General features: G+C 39.3%; 4 protein-coding genes across 8 annotated transcripts; 2 read left to right on the top strand and 2 right to left on the bottom strand.

The window, feature by feature from the left end:
• Window positions 1-20: 20 nt before the first annotated feature.
• On the bottom strand, window positions 21-1,042 carry tomm6 (translocase of outer mitochondrial membrane 6 homolog (yeast)). The gene is made up of 3 exons (XM_031287640.2): window positions 922-1,042; window positions 301-435; window positions 21-89 (listed from the first exon to the last, which is right to left on the bottom strand). Exons 1-2 carry the CDS (start codon window positions 1,017-1,019, stop codon window positions 339-341), a joined length of 195 nt encoding a protein of 64 aa, XP_031143500.1. The 5' UTR covers window positions 1,020-1,042; the 3' UTR covers window positions 21-89; window positions 301-338.
• Window positions 1,043-2,562: 1,520 nt separating this feature from the next.
• Window positions 2,563-4,815, top strand: LOC116041641 (ubiquinol-cytochrome-c reductase complex assembly factor 2). The gene is made up of 4 exons (XM_031287637.2): window positions 2,563-2,830; window positions 4,045-4,119; window positions 4,487-4,553; window positions 4,636-4,815. Exons 1-4 carry the CDS (start codon window positions 2,693-2,695, stop codon window positions 4,740-4,742), a joined length of 387 nt encoding a protein of 128 aa, XP_031143497.1. The 5' UTR covers window positions 2,563-2,692; the 3' UTR covers window positions 4,743-4,815.
• A 274-nt stretch (window positions 4,816-5,089) lies between these two features.
• Window positions 5,090-7,551, bottom strand: tspo (translocator protein). Of its 3 annotated transcripts, none has more exons than XM_031287624.2 (4): window positions 7,313-7,551; window positions 6,137-6,312; window positions 5,883-6,021; window positions 5,090-5,755 (listed from the first exon to the last, which is right to left on the bottom strand). In XM_031287624.2, the coding sequence occupies exons 2-4, from the start codon at window positions 6,307-6,309 to the stop codon at window positions 5,582-5,584; spliced, it is 486 nt and encodes a 161-aa protein (XP_031143484.1). In that variant the 5' UTR covers window positions 6,310-6,312; window positions 7,313-7,551; the 3' UTR covers window positions 5,090-5,581. The 3 variants fall into 3 exon arrangements, with proteins under 3 accessions (XP_031143484.1, XP_031143483.1, XP_031143485.1); XM_031287623.2 differs by having other exon boundaries at window positions 7,229-7,538; XM_031287625.2 differs by lacking the exon at window positions 7,313-7,551 and adding an exon at window positions 6,551-6,795.
• A 5,328-nt stretch (window positions 7,552-12,879) lies between these two features.
• Window positions 12,880-24,352, top strand: frs3 (fibroblast growth factor receptor substrate 3). Of its 3 annotated transcripts, XM_031287524.2 has the most exons (8): window positions 12,880-13,268; window positions 13,618-13,679; window positions 15,001-15,126; window positions 15,256-15,344; window positions 15,558-15,744; window positions 17,520-17,681; window positions 19,103-19,224; window positions 19,306-24,352. In XM_031287524.2, the coding sequence occupies exons 4-8, from the start codon at window positions 15,279-15,281 to the stop codon at window positions 20,626-20,628; spliced, it is 1,860 nt and encodes a 619-aa protein (XP_031143384.1). In that variant the 5' UTR covers window positions 12,880-13,268; window positions 13,618-13,679; window positions 15,001-15,126; window positions 15,256-15,278; the 3' UTR covers window positions 20,629-24,352. The 3 variants fall into 3 exon arrangements, with proteins under 3 accessions (XP_031143384.1, XP_031143382.1, XP_031143383.1); XM_031287522.2 differs by lacking the exon at window positions 13,618-13,679; XM_031287523.2 differs by having other exon boundaries at window positions 12,880-13,679.
• The last annotated feature ends 300 nt before the right edge of the window (window positions 24,353-24,652 follow it).

Raw genomic sequence — 24,652 nt, 5'->3', positions numbered from 1 at the left:
CAACAAGATGATTTGTTTTCAAAGTAAAACTAGTCATACAAAAGTCATTTATTCATATCCCTTGTTTCTTCTTTGTTGGTCCAAGACACCTAAAAGGAACAAAAATCATGTCAATTACAAACATGTAGCTCTTCAAGCAAATAATTTGTAACATTGGTCTGCATATGAACTGCAGTTCAATTGCAACTTGATTTTCATGATAAATAAAGTTACTTGCTACTATAACACACATTAGCTTGGCCAATAGCTATGTAACACCTCCCTCCGGCTCTTATAAAGAAGATGATTTCATGATCTCACCGTCATCCTGGTTTCGGTGGTGATGTATTTTGACCAGGTTATGTTACGGGCTGAGGAGACATCAGATCAAAATCTGAGAGATTTCTTGCAACCCAAACACCCGCTGCAAACAAGCCCAGGTTGACCAGAAGATTCCTGAAAAATGAATGATAAGACATGCACTGAGCCCCAAATGATAGTATATTCTTACAACATTAAACTTTAAACAAACAGCACAAAAATATACATCTCTAGGTCAGCTGACAAGACTGAGGCTAAATGAACCTCCTGGGGCAAATATTATCTACTGGGCTTCTACTGTATTCAACTTATAATAATATCAGATGATGGTCATTATTTTGTACATCAACACAACACAGACATTGTAATTTACTCGACAGTAAGAGTAAAGATACAGCCAGAAACTGACGGGAAAGGGGTATGGCATGAACCGGAATTGAACAGGGGATGTTGCGGCCACATGGCTTGATATTGACAAAGTGATTTGACTAGTTCTGAAAACAAAAGAGAGATGGACGAGACAAGGACGAATCCTCCTGACGGACGCAGTGTGTGCTAATTAGCTACGCGGCTAACGACCACACCGTTCAAACACACATCGTTTCATCCCCATTATCTCACCTTCTGAAGTCGTTTCTGTCTGTTGCAAATCGACACGCTGAACCGATCCACTCCATCACACCGGAGGAAGGACCCTTTTTAACGTTTGCCCCGCTCATCTTGCTAACGTGCGGCGCAACGACAGAAGCAGCAACAACGAGGGGAACAGACAGGAGCAAGGACGGGAAACTAGAAGGAAGAGTTTAGATGTAACACAAGTACGGAGTGCGATAAAGCTCATACTTTACGCGTCCTTAACGTAGACAGTATATAAGGTCCTTAACCCGACTCGATTTGCAGTACATGTCCATCAACAATGGCAACAGCGTTGGGATTATAAAGGGAAACATCAATCCAAAAAAAAGGAGTAGGTATGTTAAGAAGCAGGGGAACAAAACTAAAAGAGCAAGTCACAATAAGCAGGCTAAGAATTGGACTCAGCAACCTCAACAGCATAATAGGCTACATAACATCACATGAAGCATCCAACTGGTTTTGTGATGTGGTATGCCAACCAGAGTATGCAGGTTAAATGGGGTAATACAGTCTCTGCCTCCTTTGGGATAAGTAATGGGGTACGTCAGGGGGGGCTACTCTCACCAACACTCTTCAACTTGTACATGGATGAGTTATCCAACCAATTGACAAGATGCAAAACTGGCTGTATGATTAGTAACACCTTGGTTAATCATCTCATGTATGCTGATGATCTGGCCATTTTTCTCTCCCAGCAGCTGAATATCTGCTCTGAATATGGGGTGAAATATGATGTGCCAAAAAGAGTGTTGTCTTGATATGTAGGACAAAAGTGGACAAAGATCTTTGTTTTCCAGACTTTTATCTGTCAGGACAAGTAATGAGTGTATGTAATAAAATTAAATATCTGGGTCACGACAAGATCGGTTATCTGATGACGAGGATATATACAGGCAGCGTCGGATATTATATGCCCAAGCTAACATGCTGGTAAGAAAATTCCACATGAGCACGGATGACGTCAAAATTAGCCTGTTTAAGCATATTGCACTCCTTTGTATACTGCTCCTTTATGGACTAAGTATAAAAAGGCAAGCTGACTGTATGAGGATACTGCTCAACAAACCCAGGTGCTCTAGTGCAAGTGACCTGTTTTGTAATGCAGGGATCAGCACCTTCCAGGCATTATTGAGGAGTCTGATCTACAAATTCATTTGTTGCCTGAACGTCTCCCAGAACAGCATTGTTATGCTGCTGGCAAATCCTAGGTTTAGTGCCATAGATACCAATCATCACTATGGAAACACTGGTATTTGTGTCTTTTATAGAAATGCAGTATTGTTGTTTCTTTTGTTTTTATTTCTCTTTATATGTTTATCTTTGTCTTTTTAATGTATGTTGTATGTCATGTCTGTGTCTTCTGAATGGACCTTCACTCTGGCAATAAAGATGATGATGATGATGATGATGTGATCATTGTGAGGTAACGTTACCAGAAACTGTAGATCATGTGCTTGTTATTTGCAGGGAATATGTATCAGAGAGAAATGACATGTTGGAGGAAATTAAATGAATGTTGGGATAACATCAGCAGGAGTACAGAACATACTGCAGATCGAGATGTTTTGGCATCACTTACACAGTCTATAAATACCATGCATCAACCCCTGAATGAGAACAGGACTAAGGAAAATCTGACATACTGGACACTGTAGGAGTTAGCCAACTCCAGAAGATGGCAGTACTGCTGCATTAAGGATGCAAGCTGCCGTTAAAACCCAAAGAAGAAGAATAAGTACATGTCCGTTGTCCAAAGATGTCTGCCACCAGGTACCGTCGGTTCCTAAAGCTGTGTGAGGAATGGCCCCGGGACGAGGCCAAGAAAGCACGGGATTTGGGGACGTTTCTCCGGCAGAGAGTAGCTTCAGCCTTCCGTGAGGGTGAAAACACACAGGTAAGTTACTGTAGCTAGTTTAACTGACACAGCACACGGCTACATTTACACCGAGCTAAGCTAACGTTAAGTGGATAATATCCATGATAACAACAGCCGTCGACCTTGGCTGCCCTGGAAGTTGATTGGCCCTCTTTATGATCTTTATGATCAATATTATATATGCAGCTTTAGAGGGCGATGTAATGTACTTCATTTTGTATCAGTTTTTACCTTATTATCAAGTATCACATTTTAATGAGCCAGCTAGAAATGCTGCCGTCATGTGAACAGTACAATTTTGAGGTGCTTGCACTAAATAGTTCTGTTTTGTACGTAGGCCTATACTTGATTAACGTACACCATAGAAAGATACTGTACTTTCTACTCCATTAAATTTATTTTTACAATAACAACAATGTTTTGCACATTCTTGCACTAAAATGTACAGCTCTATTCACTCTATCTATGGATTTTTGAAGATAATACTGATATGGATAAGTTTTAAAACATTGAATAATGACTGATCTTATTTTTTTTTGGCTTAAACACATCAACCACATCAATAACACAAATACCACAAAAATAAAGTACTGTATTGTACTGCAAGTTTGTGTTATTTTGGCCTATATATATATATATATATATATATATATATATATATATATATATATATATATATATATATATATAAAAATACCATTCATTATTTATCATCGAGGGGTTAATTTGCATAATCTGCTAAAAGTATTTCTACTTTTGATACTGATGATACTTACAGATAATACTCAGGACCTTAACATGGAAAGGAGTGATTTTTACATTGTTGCATTAGTATTTTTATTTTAGTCTAAAAGCTTCTCACACCACTGATTTTTAAGAGTCTGTGTTGTCAGTTTTTAAAATGGTCACATTTTTATTACAAATATAAATTAATTCATCAAGCAGTACACCAACAGCAACAGAGGTTTGATTAAATCTGACTTTTTTCATGTAACAAATTATCTTTTATTTTCAATTCATTTATTTATAGAATGTGATTATTTTCAATGTCAATGAATTTGCCTAGTCATTTACAACACGATGTACAAATGTTTGTATCTGTTTGCACTTTTATAATGTCGTCTGTTCTATGCTCTAATAAAATGTCAGTAAAATATCTGAAGTTGTATTTTTGAGAAATGATGTTCCTATAGCATTTGACATTTGTCCAATCAATACATGTTCCCCACTAGATCTCAGATCCAGAGAAGTGCGACCACATGTATGAAAGTTTGGTCCGCATTAATGACAACTTCTACAGACAACGAGTAAGTAGAGTATATATTCACATATCACATGTGCTTTGGCCTGCCCTTTTCTTGTAAATGCAACAGATGAAAGATAAATCCTTGTGTGGACAATACATTCCCCTCCGGTCTGTAACATGAAATGTATCAGCTAAGAACTACCTTCTCAGTCACGTTCAAAGACTGTAAAGAAAACCTTGTGGCAGTTCATTTTTAGCGTTCTATTAGGGATGAGGGTAATAAAAGACTTTATAGAGTTAGTACAAAGGTCTCATTAGTTTGGTGCTAGAAAAGCACTTAGCTATTTTATGAGTGTGTACTTCTGTGTGAAATGTATAAAAAAAAAGACTTTAATATATTTAATCCAAATGTGTTTGTGTATGCTCAGTTTCCTCGCGTTAGAGACACAAGCTTTACTGGAGTTACAGTGGAAGAGTGTAAATTGCTTTTGTCAGGTATGTACCCACAACATCACATTTATGTCCATAACTATTTATGAAACACACTTTTATTACAGTTGACTTTTTCTCTGTACAGGGAATGTGCAACAGATGGACGAGGAAAAAAAGGGTTTGTGGAAAACATTAATGGAGAGATTCTCTAAATCACCAGAAGACGTTCCAGAGAAAGCTCCTGAAAAATAACTTTTTTTCCAATCTCCTTTCCTTTATTTTCTCATTGCATGTATATAAATAAAGCTATTGTTGTGATCTTTATGGACTGTTATTTTTCTGCTCTATTTTATGGCTCTTTACAAATTGCGTCACCTATAGCTTTTGAAGGGATCAAAAACACAAAATATGAAGAAGGGTGATTGAAAATGAATTCCCTCCACAAACATAAATTAGACTGAAATACTTTAGATTTTAATTGCAAGATAACATCTAACTCCAATTGTTTATTGTATTCACTAGTGATCAATTGGATATACATCTTTATTTGAATTGAGTTATAGCAGTAACTACAAGGAACAAAAATACATAAATACAACATAAATGAGACATTTATTTAAAAAAGCTAATAAATGCAATTTACACTTAACACCCAAGAGATTATTTTATTAGTCCATATTGTAATCGTAGTTGCATACAAAAGCCGTCACAATATGACAAGGTGATTCTCATTCACTTCAATTTAAAGAAGTAGCCTGATTAATATTGCATTAAGAGCTTTGAATTTTAACAGGGATCTATCCAGTTTGGGTAACAAAACAATGACAAAGATGGATCAGAGGCAGGTTGTTTTATCCTCATCAGACAGAGTAAGGCTAAGGTGTGTATTATGCTGCCGCCCCATTGCTGCAGATGGCAAGCAAGAAAAACTATGACAACACTATCTCTCAATGACCTCATGACTTCTTTGTATCTTTCTTTTTTTTTTTTTCACTTGTCTAAAAACTAAAAGCTAAGCAGTGAAACAGTGCAGCAATTTAATGACAAGAAACATGAGTTGGAAACAAAGCACACAGAACTGTCTACTGTCCCTACTCCTCTTTCTCCTCACTGTTGTCCCTCCATATGCAGTAGTTGAGAGAGGTGGCGAGGCACAGCCAGGACAGGTAGGGCGCCATCAGCAGTGTGGCAGTGCGGCTGACGGGATACCAAGACACCATGGTGGCTGCGACGGTACTCGTGAGAAGAACAATTTCCATGAGTGCCTAAATTGGGCAGAGAAAGGTTGTTAAATGGACATGTGGATGTAGGATATTGAGCTGTCGTCCCTCATAATCTTCCCATTTGGTCTCCCAGTTAAATTCAATTATTACGCTTATGTGTGAAACTTACCAATTTCAGCTTGTGTGCACCAAAGAAGATAGGAGTCCAGGTCCAGTTCAGTGCTAGCTGCAGCCCATAAAGTCCCAGTGGAACCAGTGCATCCTCAGTGAAGCCTCCCAGCTCTTTCCACACCAGGTAGGAGCCATACCTGTGTAACAAAATTTTAAAAAGGATCATTTAGATAAGGAGGTTGCATCACTGAGAATAAAAGACTGCAGTTGTAGATCTCAGAGACTGTAGGAGCCTGTTACGATTATGCTTACCCCATGCCTGTATACAGACAGGTCCACACGATAGGGAATGCTGCATTTGGTGGGCGCCATGATGGTTTCTTCAGGGTCGTGTACCAGGTCTTCACCTGTTTGCGTGTGATGTAACCGCCAATGAGCCCTCCCAGGTGCGGCAGGGCAGTCATCCCAAGCATAGGCAGCCACATGCTCTGCAGGACACATTAGCTCTTCAACCTCTGCTAGGGCTGGGTATTAAACCTCACTACTTGACAGAGTCACGTGATAATTCATTTTCTCTGTGGGTTCATCACTAATAAAGACCCTCATTCACGTACTGTATGTGGGCCATTGTTAATATGAGAAATATCGATTATACCCAGCAATTATTGAGACTTTAAATGGCCGTAGTTTCAACGTCCACTCAAGTTAGCTAAGTTGTTAACTTACTCTTTTGCCCTGTTAAAGTCCTGTTTCAGACCTGTTCACCCACCCAACTCCTTGTCAGATAAGAATTTGTCAGTTTTTATGTCACCTGACTCTGGCAGAAGGCCCTGAAGGTAAACCATTGTCCCAGAAGTGCGATCAAACAGCGTGGTACAAACTTTTGGCTCTTACAAACAATGTTTTTGTTGTACAAAAATTGTTTTGTTTTTAGGATGCTGAATTGTCTATATAAACTTTTGCAAAATAGCTAAATAGGTCGTGGTAAGGATCTTTGCGAATGCCCAGCAGACGGTCTGATCACATAATGTCACAACCAAATACAGAGTCAGACAACTGTCGTATTAAAAAACAACACTTGCATTTGCTTTTTTCCATAGTAAAAAAATAGAATTATTTAATTAATAATACAATTTAAAAAAAAACATGTTTTTGCCAGGGACCCGACGTCACCGTCAGACCAAAGCTGGTGTCTGATTTAAACACTCAAATTATAATATCTGCCCAATCTGCATCATAAATCCAGTATTCGTCGGGCTGGATGTGAGAGAGGTATTTTAGGACAGTTAGCTAGCTAGGTCAAAGTTTCAGTAGCGCAAAGTTACAGTTAACGTTAAACGTAATGTTGCTGTCATATTGTGTAACGTTAACGTTAGGTAACGTTAACGTGAACATGTTACTCACCCCTCACTCAGTTGTTGTCCGTACAGTATGTAACGTTACAGTATGTATGCTGTTTTGTCGGACTAATTAATGCTACACACCTAACGTTACAGTGAAAACCTAAGGCATGCTGTTATATTGTGATATAGCTAGCTAAGTTTGTTGAACGGGCAGGGCTGTCTTATCAGTGTGGTACAGACACTCCCCACACACACACACACCAAACATTGACGTCGCAGCTGATTGGTCGGGAGGACTTACTCAAGAGAAATGGTGGAGTATTTTGTTAGTTGTTTTTTTTAGTTAACTAGCTAAATAATTATGTTGTATAACGCCACAGTTGTCCACAAAATTCCGAAGGTCACATCATACACTATCGTTCCCTTACTTCTTGCTCTGACGGTTATTACATTTCCTCGTTGCTTACAAAACATAACGTTACACAACTGGATACGTGCCTGAATAGGCGACAACAAAGATTAAATAACCGTCAAGATAGTTCCCGCTAGTAACTCTACCTCTCATAGGTAGCTTTTTGTTCCTCAGTGGAGTCAGTTAAAGACAGCTATCCAGAATATGCTTCTGGCTAGTAAAACATGTTAAAATGGTAAACAAACTACAATACATACATTTAAAGTCAGTAGACTGTTTGCACCATGTTATGCTTCGAACATTGGTGAAGTACTCAGATCCTTATGGCGAGTGGATTGTGTCATTCAAAGGATACCCAGGAGAAGTATGGCAAGCATAGACACACACACACACACACACACACACACACACACACACACACACACACACACACACACACAAAATGTATTGAGTGAATTCAAGTCAATATTCAGTAGGCCTATGTTAAAATGTCTTTCAATTCATTCAACATACATGTTCCAGGCCCTTCATCCATTATAAAAGTTGCTCTAAAAGTACTGACAGTATAAAAAATAATACGATAAATTAAATTGTAGTACATCATCAGCTTATGTGACCTCACTGTTGGAAGAATGCATTGTAACTCTAACATTGATTGAACATTGGCGCTATCTACTGGATCATTTGCACTAATTGCCTTACTGTTTAAAAGATTCATAGATCGGTTTACATGTAACTTTATGTACGTATGTGTACGCATGCATGTATACACTTTATTATATACAACTTATATCTGTACATACAGTGGTGTAGTGGTCCCTGGAGAAGTGGGTATACTCTCAGTGTTCACCTTTTTTTTTTTTTTTTTTTTTTAAAGTAGTCCAGAAAAAAAGCCCTGTTTTAGAAACAGCGACATGCAAGACTATGATTTAGTTTAGCCAAAAATCTGTCATTTCTACTTGCTCACTATTATAAAATGATCATGACTTGATTAGGAGCAGTTTGTAGTTACTACTGGTCACACAAGCATCCTGGATGAATGTAAAATGTATTTATCATGAGGCAAACATGGTGTTATCTCTTCTCCTCTAAATGTGCAGTCATATTGCCACTGGCAATTTGCCAGTAGTTTAAAATAATGATTCATTTGGAAACCACCTTAAAACTTACCTCAGAATTATGTCTTCCATCAACTGGGGTGGCACACCGCCGCTTGTGTTATTTCTTCATCTGTTGTTTGGTCTGCTGCCGTTATCGTAGTCAAGTGGCACCGGCACCTGAGGTTTTTTTTTGTTTTTTTTCACTGGCACCTGAGGTATTAGCGATATTTTCCTCGGCATGACCCGCCCTACTCTGCCTCTGATTGGCTCATCAGTCCTCATGCCTAAAGTTAACCAATCTAATCAGTGAAAGCAGCGAGTACCAGCCAATTAGAGGCAGAGGAGGGTGGGTCATGGCTTCACTTTCCTTGAGGAAAAAATGGGCAAAAGCACAGATATTACTGAATGGTGCGCATCAGGGGGGATTTAGAAGTGGGTATACGCAATGCTGACTGAAAAATAAGTAGGTATACGCCGTATACCAGCGTATACCCTGGACTACACCACTGTGTACATAGTAGTAAATGTTCATGTTTAACGTTACCTTGTTCATCTTTGTTTTTAGCCGTAACGTTAGGCTATGTCTGTTTCTGTGTTGAAAGAAACACAAAGCCGGACTCAAATTCCCTCGTGTTTACACTTACTTGGCCAATAAAGCAGTTTCTGATAAAAATCCGAAATAGAAGTTATTTATTTATTAAGTATCTTTGCAGATGGCCCCAATTTAAAAAAAAATCCGATTTGAGTCAAAGGTACCACGATCTCACTGTGTGGGCTGGCGCTCTGTTCTTTTGGCAATAACCCCAGCAATATGAAAACCAGTCAAATCACTGAATTATGTATTCTGTAATGGGTAAATATCATTGAAGAACCTTCATATTGGTTTTAACTTTAGTAGAATACCCTTAATAGTTGATTTGTTTGTATTTTTTGAGTGAATTGACGTTAATTTCAGGTAACAAGTGGTCGCAACTGTCACTAAGGCTAGCTAGCTCCCAGGATCCCAGGACCTGGGTATCCTTTGAATGACACAAAAGTATTAAAATGATAAATGAACACTCGCTGGGGAGCTAGCTAGCCTTAGTGAAATGAGATGAGTTTTTGAGTAGGTTTGAGTGACCACTCAGTGCCTGCCTGCCCTGACGTTTCAGTGCAGCTAACATTAGAGACACACAAACCACTCTACACAGCAGATTCCTACAAGATTAAGAAAGTGTAAGTATTGATCATATATATTGTCTGTCTGTTTATTTATAAAAAAAATAATAATTTTTTTTTTTTAAACTTTAAAATCTGTTTCCCTTGAAAAACTATAGTAGTTTAAGTTGTTTACTTTATATATACTTGTTTAGTTTACTTTTACTTATTTAGTTATATTTACTTAATGTTGTGAAGTTGTTCCTACTTAAAAAAGTGTAGATACATTTTTGGTTGTTTTAACAAAGAAAACATATATATATGTTAAGGACTAGTCTGACACATAACCCCCCTGTAAAACGGGCAATTGTTATTAAATTTCTGTTTTGTTTTTCTTTTTTTGTATGGATTAAACAATATAAACGTTTTAGTTCATGTGTTTAGATTGCTACTTTTATTGTGGACAGTTGTGGAAGAACAAGTCACTACACTTTGCATTAACCTACATCATGGACTATACACCTGCCCATTACTATATATCCCAAACTTTTTGCACATCCCTTAACATGTTTGCACACTGCACTAAACCATTCAGCCTCTTTTTTCTTGCGTTAAACAGCTATTTTGTATTTGTTTCTGTTTTTATTGTTTATTTCATATTAATGTTTAATGTTTGTTTATGTAAGCACCAACCACCAAGGCACATTGCTTGTAAGTGTTACTTTAACTTACTAGAATATTGACTGTTAAGTTCTAATTTCTAGGCTATTTCTTTCTGTTTCTTCCAGATTCTCCAACCCATGTGTGTCTGTTATCTAGTGATGGCAGTATGACACTGAAGCTTCGATACGTGCTTCAAACCATTAACTACAATTCCCTTTGAACCACTGCTCCGAAGGTTGCTTTGGTACGGAAAAAAATCACGTGACATATGACGTCCGAAGCAGCAACTGCCTCGTTCTCTGAATGAATCAGCTGAGTGGTTCGCAGCGCCACCGCCACACGCAAACCAGTCAGCTGCTGCACTGCAACTGGCACCGCCTCGTTCCGAGTCTGAATTGTAGCGCCCTCAAAGCATAATAACTTTAATGCACAACATTGCGTTTGGTTCGTAGTAGCCTCTACAGTGACAAGCATTAGTTTGTTTGTATCGATTTATTTTCATTAACCTACTATGGAAGCATATAGGAAGAGAGGTCGTTCTGACGTGGGAAAACTTTATTCTGATCGCTCCTGGTATATGTAATGCTTTGGATAAAATCGTCAGCCGGCGTCATCCGTTCCCTCTGAACGAATTTTCTCTAAATGTGGCGAGGTTGTGAGCAGAAAAAAACAGGCTCAGTCCAAAAAGTGTGGAAAAAAAATAATGTTCCTTAATAAAAATCTTTGAGTGTTCCCTATCCCACTATACCCCGTGGCCATAGTTACACAAGCACATCCAACTTGTGCCATATTTTCCCAGCAAATCCTCTGTTTCCCAAGCACTTTCTCCCCAATACCCAATAACATAGTACACAAATTCATTAATCTTTATTTGTCAAAAGAATGATATCCCATTCTTAGTGTGTGTGTGTGTGTGTGTGTGTGTGTGCGCTTGTTTTACTATATTCGTGGAGTCCAAAAACCGGGGAATACAGTATACTTGTGGGGTCTGCACAGCCTTGTGGGGCCCAAAATGCTGGACCCCACAAGGTTCAAGGGCTGTTTGAGGGTTGACTTGGTTTTAGGATTAGGGTTAGAATTAGGTTATGGTAAGGGTTAAGGTTAGACATTTAGTTGTGATGGTTAAGTTAGGGTAAGGGGCTAGGGAATGCATTATGTCAAAGACGGGTCCTCACAAAGATAGTGAAACAAACGTGTGTGTGTGTGTGTGTGTGTGTGTGTGTGTGTGTGTGTGTGTGTGTGTGTGTGTGTGTGTGTGTGTGTGTGTGTGTGTGTGTGTGTGTGTCACTAGTTTTAAAGCCTCCTGTCCACTATCTTGCCAGGATAATTTAGATGCAGCCTTGGCACTTCACCAGGCGAGGTCGCTGTTACTGAAGCTTCGAGTAATGAACCCATTTTCAAAACAATTCTTCTAAGTGGTTCAGTGCTTCACCAAAGCTTCATATGCCCATCACTACTGTTATCCATTATCATTTGCCTCACCCTTTTGTTAAATAAATCTTTGTTGAATGGACTGACTTTCTCTGTGACTCACTCATAGCATTCTGTCCGATGCATCATGACGATGGCAATCAACCTCTAAAACCCTCCTCCTTAACAAGTAGCCTGCTCATACAACAACCCCACTTCAAAAAAATCTGATCTCTTATTCCCTTTTATGTAAATGTAGGCTACTTTTCACCAATTTCCACCACTTTGGACAGAGCCAGCAGTTTCTCCCGTTTCCAGTCTTTATGCTAAGCTACACCACTTGCTGGCGATTGCCTCATACAGTAGAGATGAAGTGGTATTAATCTGCTAATTCCCAGTAAGGAAGCGAATTTCCAACAACTATTCATTTAAAGTGAACACAGAGGATCAGTGATGTAGTCTACGTGATACGCAAGTATACGCAGTATACCCACTAAGAAAGCTCCAGGATTTCCATATACCCACGCACCACACGCAACAACATACTTTCCATTATATTTTTGATATATTTTGAATTGTCATCTGTGTTTTTCTTCTTCACAAAGGCTAAATAAAGGTATTTCCACTGTAAGTTGGTGCATAAAGTGTACAGGAAATGAAGTCTTTGATGCTAAAAACTTCCCTGGGGAGGACACGCAGACCCCCCCACTATGATATGCCCCCCCAAAGGCAGATTCTGGCATATATATATATATATATATATATATATATATATATATATATATATATATATATATATATATATATATATATACTACAGTATACCCACTACAATACATTCGACTGCACCACTACAGAGGATGAATGTGAAAACAGCCGTTTGTCAAACATACATTCATATAAGAAGTATAAGCAAAACATAATTTTGAGTGGAGGAGGACTAATGGCTACACTGAAAGAGGGGGGAAAAAGCCATGCACACACATTGATGGGAACATTTACAGCACGGAGGGATGCTTTTAACTCCCAGTTCAGTGGGTTTTTTGCCCCTCCCAGTCCGTCAGCCAGGCACACCTTTCCTCTCTGGTCCTCCAGCGTTTCTTACCTTCTTGTCGCTTTTCTCAGCCTCGTTGTCTGGCGGTGAACTCTCACCCCAGCTGCTTGGGAAATGTCATACAGGCAGAGGCCCGTGCTGCAGTAGGGGGCGTAATAGGAGGAAAAAAATAACATTTTTTCTGCTCTCACCGCATCTTTTATCCACGTCTCTGCCGTGCATGTGCCACATCCCGCTACCAGCAGCAGCCGCCGCAGATAACTAATCGCAGTCTCAATGCTCATTTCGCATTAGGGCTGATATAAAAAAAATCCGTGCCAGACATGTGAGTAGCAAACCATCGCTGTCGTCCTGACTGCTATATGTGCTCACGCTATTGTATCCTCACACCAATGAGAACAAATGGTCATTGAACCGTGTCGTTGTGCATTTAGTGTCCTGGTTTCACGGTGGCTGAGCTGAAGTCTCTGCACATTGACGGGGCAGATGAAGCCTCGCTGTCTGCTTGTTTTGGGGGGTTCTGCGTCGGTTTGGCTAATTGAGCAAAAGGCAGTGATTTGTCTGCTGTAAATAGCCCAGATGGAGGGAAAGCCCATTCAATCACTGGGTTGTATGACATTGTGTGTAATGTAGCATAGCTCTTTTTTTTCTTCTTTTTTTAACTTTGATTCAAGGTATCTGTGAATTGGTGTTGTGGAGTCCAGCCTGGCATCTCCAGTCAGATGTGGAGGCCCAGGTTAGAGCACACATAATGCGGCGGTGTTGATCTGAAATTTGTTTGTAGGGCTGTTAAGTGTGACAAGTTGCAGAAATTACAGGATGATCACTGGTGCAGATGTGAGCACAAGAAACGGGAGATGTTTTGTGTTTACTTTATATAGCTCAGTGCACAGATGTGTAAGATTGTTTTTTAATATTTGTTCTGTTCTGTGTTTACTTTTCACTCCTGATCCCTAAGATGCATATGCATAGCTTGTGATTTCCAGTAATAACTATACAGGAAATTCACTGTACTATTTCTTTAATTTGTATATGATTCTGTAATAATTTGTTGTATTTCGTCTTGGTTATTTGTGATTGTACATGGAGATGTGCACCAAAATAATCTCAACTCAGAGTCCACTTACTAGCTTTTCAACTAGGGAGTCTAACTTTAACACCAGTCTAACTTTTTCTCTTCTGATTGGGTGGTACCTCAACTCAGGTTATCAGCCAATAAAGTGCACAGTTGAAATCTGGATGCCATATGTTGTGGGACTAAATATACTGATTCAGTGTATGGAATCGGTGCATCCCTACTTTTGAACACATATCATGGTCCTCAATAGGGGATGAAGACATCTTCCCTTTATTTAGTTATGGGGGGTATTTCATAATGTTGACAGTTGTGGACAAGCTCAAACTCCCAATTGTCACTGTAACTTTATCACTAAAAAGTCATAATATTAAATGTTTGGTAATCATGTTTTAAGATATTCTAAATCTGTGGATAATTTGAAGGCTTTTCTGACATTTTGTCTTGAGATTGGATAGTAGAGATGTAGTCCCGCATTGCCAGAGCTATCTCCACAGGGCTGCGGAGGAAAGTCTGGCTAGTCCACACAACATTCCTGGATAGGAGAAAAACGTGCTCTGGTTTATTGGCATATCTTTAAACCAATCACACTCGTCTTGGGCGTCTTTTAAAAAAAAGATAAATATATTTGATTGTCGGTTCTAGCTCGGAGGATGTTTCCAGAATCGACCGGAGTTAAGAATTCCAATACAAAGAAAGCGGAAGGTCAGGGACATCTGGCCGATAATGAGGAACATCCGGCCGAACCACCAGAACAATACCGTAAATGAAACGTCGTCGATCAGAAATTCGTTCGACCAGAAATTTAGGGCAGAAATAGGATGACATGATGCAACAGGTTCAAGCCACCGTGATGCCCTGACTCCACCTATATATTTCTGCTAAAATGACCAACATTTATATTTGATATTTGCTTGCAGGGGGAATGTATGGATTGACACAAAAGTTCTATGTCTAAACCTGATTGTTGTTGTGGTTTCAGGGGGGAGAACATGATGCTTCTCTTGAAGATGTCAGTCCAACAAACTAAATGGCTAGTGACGACGATGCCCAGTCGAAGATCCTGGGATTGATACGTGAATCCCTTTACACCGATGGCCTGGACTGAGTAAGAAGTTTGTGTGTGGCTGTTCCCTGAAGTTGGATGTTCAGTGTTGTGTTGTCTGAGTTGGATAACTGGCATTACATTGCAGATATTGTTAATAGCAGTGGGTGATGATGTTCCCTTCCATGACAGGTTTCAGCTGGCCTGCTGAAGCTATGGGGAGCTGTTGGAGCTGTCTGTACAGAGACCCCGTCCGAGACAACCATCTTACTAAATTTAAGGTAAATAATCCCACATTTACTTCAAATTCAACATGTTAGATCTGCTTTGAATTGAGATTTTTGGGCTGTTAATCACCTGTATAACACCACTACTTATACAGTTTGTTTCCATGTGCCATTATTCTGTAATAAACTAATGTATTTTACAGTGTATTGCAATATTCTGCAATTAAAATTCCTTCTCTCATGTTATATTTCTTCTCCCTGTCCTAGGTCACCAATGTGGACGATGAAGGCAACGAGCTGGGCTCTGGGATCATGGAGCTCACTCAGACCGAGCTCATTCTTCACACACGCAAGAGAGATGCCATCCGGTGGCCGTATCTCTGCCTGCGCCGCTACGGCTACGACTCCAACCTGTTTTCTTTTGAGAGCGGTCGTCGCTGTCAGACTGGGCAGGGTAAGAAACTGTTTTTTCTGTCTCAGTATCACAGCTGTAGAGTCATAATGATGATCATGTTTTATGCTTATTCAATTTTTACCATTTGTGGTGCTTACTAGGCTTTTTTTCACTAAAGATATTTTAACATGTAGGAAAATCACGTGTGAATATTAAATTGAATGTTGAATGTTCAGGTTCAGGGTCCTCGTAATGTGCATGCTGGATAACTGTCATGTCTTACCGGGACACTTTAATAGAATGGAGCGCTTATTAATGTTATTAGTAACACTTGTGCTTTTTTTTAGTCCAAATAACCGCTGTGAAAAAGATTTCTGTCGTTTTCAGACTACACAATATCAGCCTGATAATGGCCAGACCCGACTGGAGTGTCTGGAACAAAAATTAGCTCTTGATGCAACAGCTGTTTGTTTTATCCCATGTAGTCTTTGATAGTGAAAGACAACAAACACAATAGCTTGGATGCCTGACAACATCCCGACAAAAAGCCTGTCTGAATCTTTTCACTTCCTCTTTTGACAACTTCTACCGCCTGTTCCGCGACGTTGACCCACAGGAGCACAAATTGCAACTCTAAGATCAAGTTATATTAGTTTAAAAATAGTTAGCAAGACTTGTTGTTCAACCACATCAAAAATCAAAAGTGTTTAGTAAAAGCCTGCTGTCATCAAGCGGGGGAGATCTGATCGTTGTACATTTTCAGACAGTCCCTCCTGGAAGACATTTATAGTGTTGATCTCGGTTATTCACTTAAAATTGAAAGAAATAGTTGTTTCAAGAATTAAAAAGAGCACTTAGAAAGGAAGTTCAAACCCTGGCACTTTTCTCACCTCTGCACAGCGGACCAATCTCTGTGTGAAGCGAGTGTGAATGTCGGATTGGTGGTTTACGGAAAGGTACAGAAATGGTCGGACACCCTAAACCAATTGCGCTGTCGGAAAGGCGCGGAGGGGCGTTTCCAAGGCTATTGGACCATCCGACAAGCAGTTCTAATCTAGTATACTGGCCCCTCAAACAGGGAGAAGCAAAAGATGAATGAAGTGAACTTCAAACCATTTGACAATACCATGCTCGGTTCAGGAGCATAATACCAAATTAATCACACCTGTGGGTTTAACACACGCAGTATGTAAGCTGTGCACTCACACACTCCACAAAGCATTTCTTCATTGCCAAGGGACGATTATTGGTTCCAGGTTCACTTTCTTTTATAAAACTATGATCACGTGTGTAAACATTTGTTGATATTCCTGTCGGGTGTAGCAAGGTGGGTCTACACATCACACAAGTTGTGAAAGCCGTGATTGGTCGAGGTAGTCAACGTGTAGTCTGTCATGTCTCTCGCCAAGTCACACAGCACAACCCTATGACTCTTTTCATCTTCTGATCTGACACTGATCTCAAAAGACACAAATATCCTGTTGTCTGATTTAAGCATATGTTTAACACATCGCTTGTGTTCACCCATGTAGGGTTACTGGACAGGAGGCATCCCATGTGTGCTTGTAAAAACCTTGTAACTTTAACAGTACGAGATGTTAAGATGTTAAATTCTTTAGCGACAGGAACCTTTTTTCGGCGGTAAAAGGACAAAATATAACTTTGTAAACATAAAACGAAATTGTGAGTTGACTATTTATTGATATGGTGTGTTATCAGCATGTATAAATTATTTCTATAACTATGATATAGCATCTATCCTTCAGCCATGGATTATGTGTCTTTTTTATTGTTACTGGTCTTTTTCAATGTTGTTATTTTGCCCGTTTGATTAGGAATCTTTGCATTCAAGTGTTCCCGGGCAGAAGAGATCTTCAATCTGCTTCAGGAGCTGATGCAATGTAACAGCATCAACGTGGTGGAAGAGTCAATGATGATGAGTCGCAGTGGTCACACACCAGAGATGGAAATGTCTCGCACACCACAGACTCCCAACAGTGAGTCACACCGACACACACACACACACACACACACACACACACACACACACACACACACACACACACACACACACACACACACACACACACACACACACACGCACGCACGCACAGCTAATTATACACTTTAGATTAATTGTAGAACTTGCATGCAGCAATACAGCACTAAATTTAGCAGAATTTTAAAGTTATTAATAGATACTGGTTAAACTGAACCGACTGAGTCACAGGTATAAAGGTATCCAAATAACAGAGAGGCCAGAGAAGCTCTTGGTACAGCATGTGTTCATGGACATAGACACACCAAAAACTTAAAGTAACATTACATTTGCTCAGACATATAGAGTGTATCCCGCATCATGCAGAATGAGAAGGCACCTTAGAGAAGGCAAAACAGTGTTGTGTAACCTAAAGGGTAAAGCCCTTTGGATAAAAAAAACAATTTATAATTAAATGCTATATAAATGCAGCTATTACCATTTGAAATCTGACATGTTTGAGAGAATCTTAAAATCTTTTTAATTTATGATTTTTTATCTAAAACACAATATGACTATTGCTAAAGCATGAATTTTACTTTTTAATCATGTAATTTTGAATACATAAGTGGCTATTGTAAAATATTTCTAGTCACTTATGTAGAATTTTAAACTTTAAAGGAGTCAAATGACATATTGCACTCTTAAGCAATTTTGTGGCATAAGAGACTAAATAAATAGTCTTGTGATTTAACTTGCGTTATTGTACCTTGATATATCATCCTCATATCATCTTTCTAAATAGTTCTTGTGTCTCTCAAGCAGAATGTTACAGAAATCCGTGTCATTGTTAGAGTCGAGTTTGAGAGCTGGCTGCTGTCCATGTTGGCAGGCAGCACTTTATTCTTATCTGCTGTTGACCCACTGGATCGCTTTTGTTGCCTTGGATGATGGTGCTGATTGCGGTACTGCTCCTGGTCTTAAAAAGGTTTGCTTTGGTGTGAATACATCTCTTTTTACGAGATGATTAGTCTCAAAAGCCATTGACAAGAAGTCCCTTAGGTTCCACTGAGTTTAGCCCTAATAAAGTAAAAATGTTATTGTTTTTTGTTGTTTTTTGACTCGGCCATAACCACAATGAGCACATGTACTAATACTGAATCTCCTGAGCCAAGTTAGGGTTTGGCTATGTTTATAAAACCAAAAACATTTAAAGTATGCTTCCTAAAATTACAATAAATCAAATAATTTAAACATGAGAACAATAGAACTAGAGTGTATACAAAATATATTTACTGTAACTTATGTATGCCCTTTTTAAAGCTTGATACTATGTTTCTCTGAGTTCCCTGGGCATGTTTGTCAAACTCACTGAATCAGAGCTCTTGCCTTGCTTTTTTTGGTCTGTGTCTTTATATTTTCACATAAATGTGTTTGCAGCTCCAGCATTCCCTGTCCAGGCTTTTCCCAATGGATACCCTGGTTATCCAATCAGAGGTGATTCCTCCCAACCCTCTCTTGCTGATGATCAAGGACATAGCCTCATGGGTTTGGAAGACCAGGTAAGACCTATTCTTGCTCCTTAAAGGTCACTGTGTTTGTACTAGTTCACAATGTGACCCTGTTTTTATTTTCCTCAATAGGCCCACACCTATGTAAATACTGTTAGTATGGAGGGGGATCTTTCTATGCGTCACTGTGTGCACTCCCTGCCTGAGGTGCGGCCCAGCTCTTTCCCTGAAACAACACGGGGAGCCATTGCTGTCGGCGGCCAAGGAAATCCGCAGTCCAACCTGCGGTGCTGTCCCTTGGAGGAGCATAACGATCCTCAGGTGTTCTTAAAGCCGTCCTCACAGGAGGTCAAATTCATGCTGGGCCCCACTCCGGCACAACGCCATCTACTGGAGAGAGAGAGGGAGAGAGAGAGGGAGAGGCATGGGCACAATCCTCACAGCCTTCAGCCAGTAGAGGGTGCAACAGGCTCAGAGACGGAGGGAGACGAGCCCTCCATGCACCTGTGCAACTCTCACTCCTATCACCATTTCCATCACCACACGCACCGGCATCCGGGCCTCGAGCACCCGGACAGCTGCCAGAGTGGCGAACTCACCTATGAGAACATCAACGGGCTGAGGAGTGGCCGGAAGCAGCGGCTGAGCCCCAGCAGTGTGTCGCAGTCTGTGGGTTCAAGCAGCAGCAGCAGCACAGGGGACAGTCACACCCACTCCCTCATGCACCCACACGCCCTTGGCCCGTCGTCTCTACCCCTGCAGGGCTACGCCTGCGAGAGGGGCATGGGTGGAGGTCATCGTCGGACAGCTCTGCTTAACTACGAGAACCTGCCCTCTCTGCCGCCGGTGTGGGAGTACAGAGCTCTGCAGCGGGATGACGAACAGGAAGAGGAAGACGATGAGCAGGATGAGGAGGAATATGAGGAAGAAGAGGAAGACTTTGATGAGTATGAGTTCTCAGAAGGCCCTGGGACACCCAACGGGTACCACCAGGATGGTCGGGGCATCCACAGAGATGCCTTGCAGAACTATGTCAACACAGAGCAGGTCCAGCCACCCCGGCTCCGACACGCCTGCCCTCCGCATCCACGGCCGTGTCAACCAGACAGAGGGGGGCGAATATTTAGCTTTGATTTCCGCAGACGATCAAGGTCAGGGGTTGGAGGCTGTGAGCACGGCCACATGCCTCCATCGCGGCAGCTGAATTACATCCAGGTGGACCTAGAGGGAGAACCTCCCTGCCAAGCCATCAGCAGCGGGGGTGCCCAGACCCAGCCACAGCACCAGCGCCTACCACCCAAAAATTGTGGCCCACAGGCATCCCGGCGCAGTGAATGCTACGCAGTCATTGACCTAAAGAAGACCGCTGCCATGTCCAACCTGCAGAAAGCTCTGCCCAGGGATGATGGGACTTCCAGAAAGACTCGCCACAACAGCACAGACCTGCCTCTGTAAACGGTGTTCAAACTGAAGAGGAACAATGAAGACAGATGAAGGCTTATCCTCATCTGAGCACACTGGACCCTTCACTGTCATCCATCCATCCATTCAACTGTCGGGTTGACTAATACAGTACAGGTACCTAATTAGAAACTTACTGAAACCTATTTGTGCATATAAAAGGAAATGAAAAATATTTGAGGAGAATTTGCCATTTTATTCTGTGTTATGTATTAGATATGTGGTGTGAAGCTCTCTCAAGAAATTGGCAGTTTTTGCTGCAAATACTGTTTGCTGGCTATATGGATATTTATATATAAGCATAAAATCATATATATACAGTAGATATATATGACTTTATGCTTAGCTATGACTTAGAGCAGAGACCTCTGTTTTCAGTGGAATCAGTCATTGCCATACGGTATTAGCAAATTTTAATTCATAAACCCATCTTCACTTAGACATTTTTTATAGTTTCTATCATTTAGTTAATCTACATCCATCTACATTTTTTTTTTACTTAAATGCTATGAGAGTCAAAAATTAGACCCTTGTTACAGAAGAAGTAGAGTAGTTGTTGGCATGAAGGAAGGTTAATGGTTCCTCCAAGATACTGGCCAATATTCATACCTCATCATAAGCATCTTAGTGTGATATTGTGGCTAGTAGAATAGATCATTATTTGTTACTATATGCCAATAGAGCATTTTGCACACAATCCTATGGAATTGTATTTTATCATAGTTTAGGGAATGGTTTCGTCCAGTCCAAGAAAAATGGAATTAGATGAACAGAAAAGATGTTGATATTTGCAGAATTATACTAAACTGAATGATGGTAAAAGTAGCACACATGGATTAAACGAGCTTTGGCTCCCTCCTATCCACATGCAGCAAATAAAAAAGTAGCATATCATTTCCGATCATACCTCCTGCACATCGTCCCAGACCTGCAGGAGGTCCATGCGGTTTACACGGTTTACGCTTGTCACGTTGCACTTTTGACTTTTTGGGCCACTGAAATGCTCTTTGTCTCTACTCCCACTTCACTGGAGCCACAGGTTTGACTGTGTCCTTTTTACCAAAAGCAGGGGGCCAAATATTTCATTGAGATTTTTAGTCAGCATCGTAGATAGGATTTACTTACATGTTTTGATGGAGACATCAACAACCTCAAATAGTGGCATTAAGCTATAACCTCACATAAAAAGTGCTGAAACTTAATTTGTCAGTTATCCGGTGTGAATGGTCTGTTTTTAAGGGGTCGCAAAGTGAAGATTTTTGTGAGGCTATTTATCAACCGTAGTCAGATATTTATTTATTTATTTATTTATTCTTTTATTTTTAATTGTAATCATTTTGTTTTCCATGTGATGACCAGCTTTTTGTAATCCAGTTGGTAATACGGAGACGAAAGTTTCACATCAAATTATCACTAGACTGGACGGTGTATTACTGTTATAACTGTGCTTAATTATATTTTAAAAAAAAATGAAAAGAAAAAAATGAAAGACTGTATATTTTAAGTGCCAAAACTTATTTGCAAACTGTATGATGAATAAAATCAAACGTGCCATTAGGATTGGTAGAAAACAATATGAAATAAAGGCATTAGGTAATAATGGCCGGTAGACAAACTTAAAAAAAGAAAAAAAAAAAAAAAAAAAGAAGTAATCAACTTCTAAAGGATAAATTAAAACAACAAAAACTGCACATTCCACCTCATCCACATCGACAGCCATTTTGGAGTGAGATATAAGAAAGGTAATCTTGTAGTCTGATAATCACAGCCAGGGTGGTTTTATGCTGCTACATGTAAATACTAAGGTACTTGTCAAAATGAAAACGTATGTGTTTGAACCTATGCGATGTCAGATCTTTTATCATATTGTTAATTGCTAATAGAAGTACCATTGTTTTTTTTCTTCTGAAATTATTTCTGAGCAGTAGAAATATATAATGTACCATTTAAGAGAATGTTTCATTTGGCCAATATTTAATTTCATCCATTATTTTCTCAACAAACTGTCTGTCTGGTAGGAGAGGTAACCGAAGCACAGACCCATGGATGCTGTCATCTTTTTCTTAAGCACTCATATCGAGGTAATATTTTCAGCTGATGGCGGAAGGCCAAATGTTCTAGATTTACAGATTATGGCATTTAGCGGTAGTTTTTTTTTAATGGTCTATTCAATGTGGAGATCAATATAGGACGCAAATACAAATTCTCAACTTCTGCTAAGGAGGGTTTTTTGGCTTCTGTGTGACATGAGGTGCAAATCAAAGATTATTTCTTCAAATTCATTTGTGCAAAAAAAACAGCTTCAAGTTTCTGATGGTTGCTTCTGTTGGGTGCTATATAGATATTTATTTTACATTACATATATTTTATTTACATATTTCATTTAGAATGATATTAAACTGTGAAACGCTGTCAGAGGAAAGCTAGATACAGTTCAAGTTCCCAAACTTGCAAAATCTACTACTATTACTATAAATTTGTTATTTTTTAGGTATTTTTTAGTCAACTGTTCAGTCAATAAAATGTCAGAAAGTGCACACCAATTTCCTACAGCCCATGGGGCCATCTCGTTTTGTCTAAAATTCAAAGATATTAAGTTTCCAATTGTATAAAATTTTTTGCTTTAAAAAGTTACTTTTACAAGCAACCATTTATCAAAATTGTAGATGAATCAATGGTTCCCAGACTCAAATAATCAATTTATCATGTGGTATTTTTAGATATGTGATAAAAAGGTATTTGCAATTCACTACTTTATTCATGTGTTTGTAGGACAGCATCTAACAATTATTGTTTAGTCTATAGAAGGCCCCTCACAATTTTCCTGAACTCAAGGCCATGTCTTCAAATTGTCTTGTTTTGTCTGACCAGCAATCCAAAACCTCAAAGTATTCCATTTACACTGGTGTAAAACAGAGAAAAGCAAGAAAAGCCTTGCAAATGCAAATTAGTTACTCCATAAGTGAGAGAGAAATTAATCCTTTCAGTGCTACTGGTTTGATGGTAACAATAATGTAAAAGTTTTCGTTTCCCAACACAGAAGCTTTAAACAACTCCAAAATCAAAAGTTAATAGTTTGTATTTTTGTTTGATTGTCATACTTTAATATGACATTAAAAAAGAGAAAGACAAAAACAAAAAGGCCAACTTTTAGCAGACAATTTTGACTGTATTTGCAAAGATATTGTCATGATACAATGGAAGGATGTTTACATTTTTGCAATAATAGGTGAATTATTGTTTTGTCGATCTAAATCAGACTAATGTGTGAAATTTAAATAGTCTATAGAGCTGTGGGCTTAATATATTTAATCGCCTGTTCTTCTGTGAATCAGCAGTCTTATTTTTAATTCAGGTACAATGTTTACTTTTCAATCGTCATAGTACAATTTCAGCTATGAAAGTACAAAAGAAATATGCCTGTTTTCTTGATTGTCAGACACTGTGTTTTCTTAAACTCACATTAAAGGTGCCATACAATTTTTTTGATTTTAATTTTCAAACCTAATTTCTCAAAATATAGTTACATGTGGTTTTATGGTCCTTTAAAAAAAAAAAAAAAAAAAAAAAAAAAAAAATCCATGTTGAAATGTGTTACCAATCTTTGTTATAACGCAGTAACCTCACCACCACCAATAGCAGTTAACAGTGATTACGGCATCATTACCACATACTCCTGTGTTTACTGATTAATAATCAAAATAAATAGATGTGGTAATTGTTTTTCAAAAAATGCTCATGTGATCTCATTGCACTTCAGTTAAAATACGCGTCGCTCTCATCCCATAAATCACTGTGATTGGCTCAGAGTGGATGCTATCTCAAACGTTCACCTTCAGTGTTTATGCTCAAGGCGTAATACATTAAAGGACAATTCCGGCACAAAACGAACCTAGGGGTTATTAACAGATGTGTACCCACTCTGTCGCTCTCTGGGACATGTTTTCATGCTAATCGAATGAGTTTGGAGCTTGAAAGACGATAGCGCGGACTGCTGATTAGCTTACAACGCTATTCG

This window comes from Sander lucioperca, chromosome 6, assembly GCF_008315115.2.
Source record: "Sander lucioperca isolate FBNREF2018 chromosome 6, SLUC_FBN_1.2, whole genome shotgun sequence".
Lineage (NCBI taxonomy): Eukaryota > Metazoa > Chordata > Actinopteri > Perciformes > Percidae > Sander > Sander lucioperca.
This window is presented reverse-complemented; position numbering and strand designations above follow the sequence as displayed.

Excerpts from the sequence above, each read along its gene's own strand:
- tomm6 (XM_031287640.2), bottom strand. The coding sequence starts at position 1,019 with ATGAGCGGGGCAAACGTTAAAAAGGGTCCTTCCTCCGGTGTGATGGAG. Across the intron at positions 436-921 it reads GACAGAAACGACTTCAGAAG|GAATCTTCTGGTCAACCTGG; the intron begins GTGAGATAATGG and ends TTCATTTTTCAG.
- LOC116041641 (XM_031287637.2), top strand. The coding sequence starts at position 2,693 with ATGTCTGCCACCAGGTACCGTCGGTTCCTAAAGCTGTGTGAGGAATGG. Across the intron at positions 2,831-4,044 it reads GTGAGGGTGAAAACACACAG|ATCTCAGATCCAGAGAAGTG; the intron begins GTAAGTTACTGT and ends GTTCCCCACTAG. Across the intron at positions 4,120-4,486 it reads ACAACTTCTACAGACAACGA|TTTCCTCGCGTTAGAGACAC; the intron begins GTAAGTAGAGTA and ends GTGTATGCTCAG.
- tspo (XM_031287624.2), bottom strand. The coding sequence starts at position 6,309 with ATGTGGCTGCCTATGCTTGGGATGACTGCCCTGCCGCACCTGGGAGGG. Across the intron at positions 6,022-6,136 it reads TGTCTGTATACAGGCATGGG|GTATGGCTCCTACCTGGTGT; the intron begins GTAAGCATAATC and ends TTTGTTACACAG. Across the intron at positions 5,756-5,882 it reads GTGCACACAAGCTGAAATTG|GCACTCATGGAAATTGTTCT; the intron begins GTAAGTTTCACA and ends TGCCCAATTTAG.
- frs3 (XM_031287522.2), top strand. The coding sequence starts at position 15,279 with ATGGGGAGCTGTTGGAGCTGTCTGTACAGAGACCCCGTCCGAGACAAC. Across the intron at positions 15,345-15,557 it reads ACCATCTTACTAAATTTAAG|GTCACCAATGTGGACGATGA; the intron begins GTAAATAATCCC and ends TCCCTGTCCTAG. Across the intron at positions 17,682-19,102 it reads CACACCACAGACTCCCAACA|CTCCAGCATTCCCTGTCCAG; the intron begins GTGAGTCACACC and ends ATGTGTTTGCAG.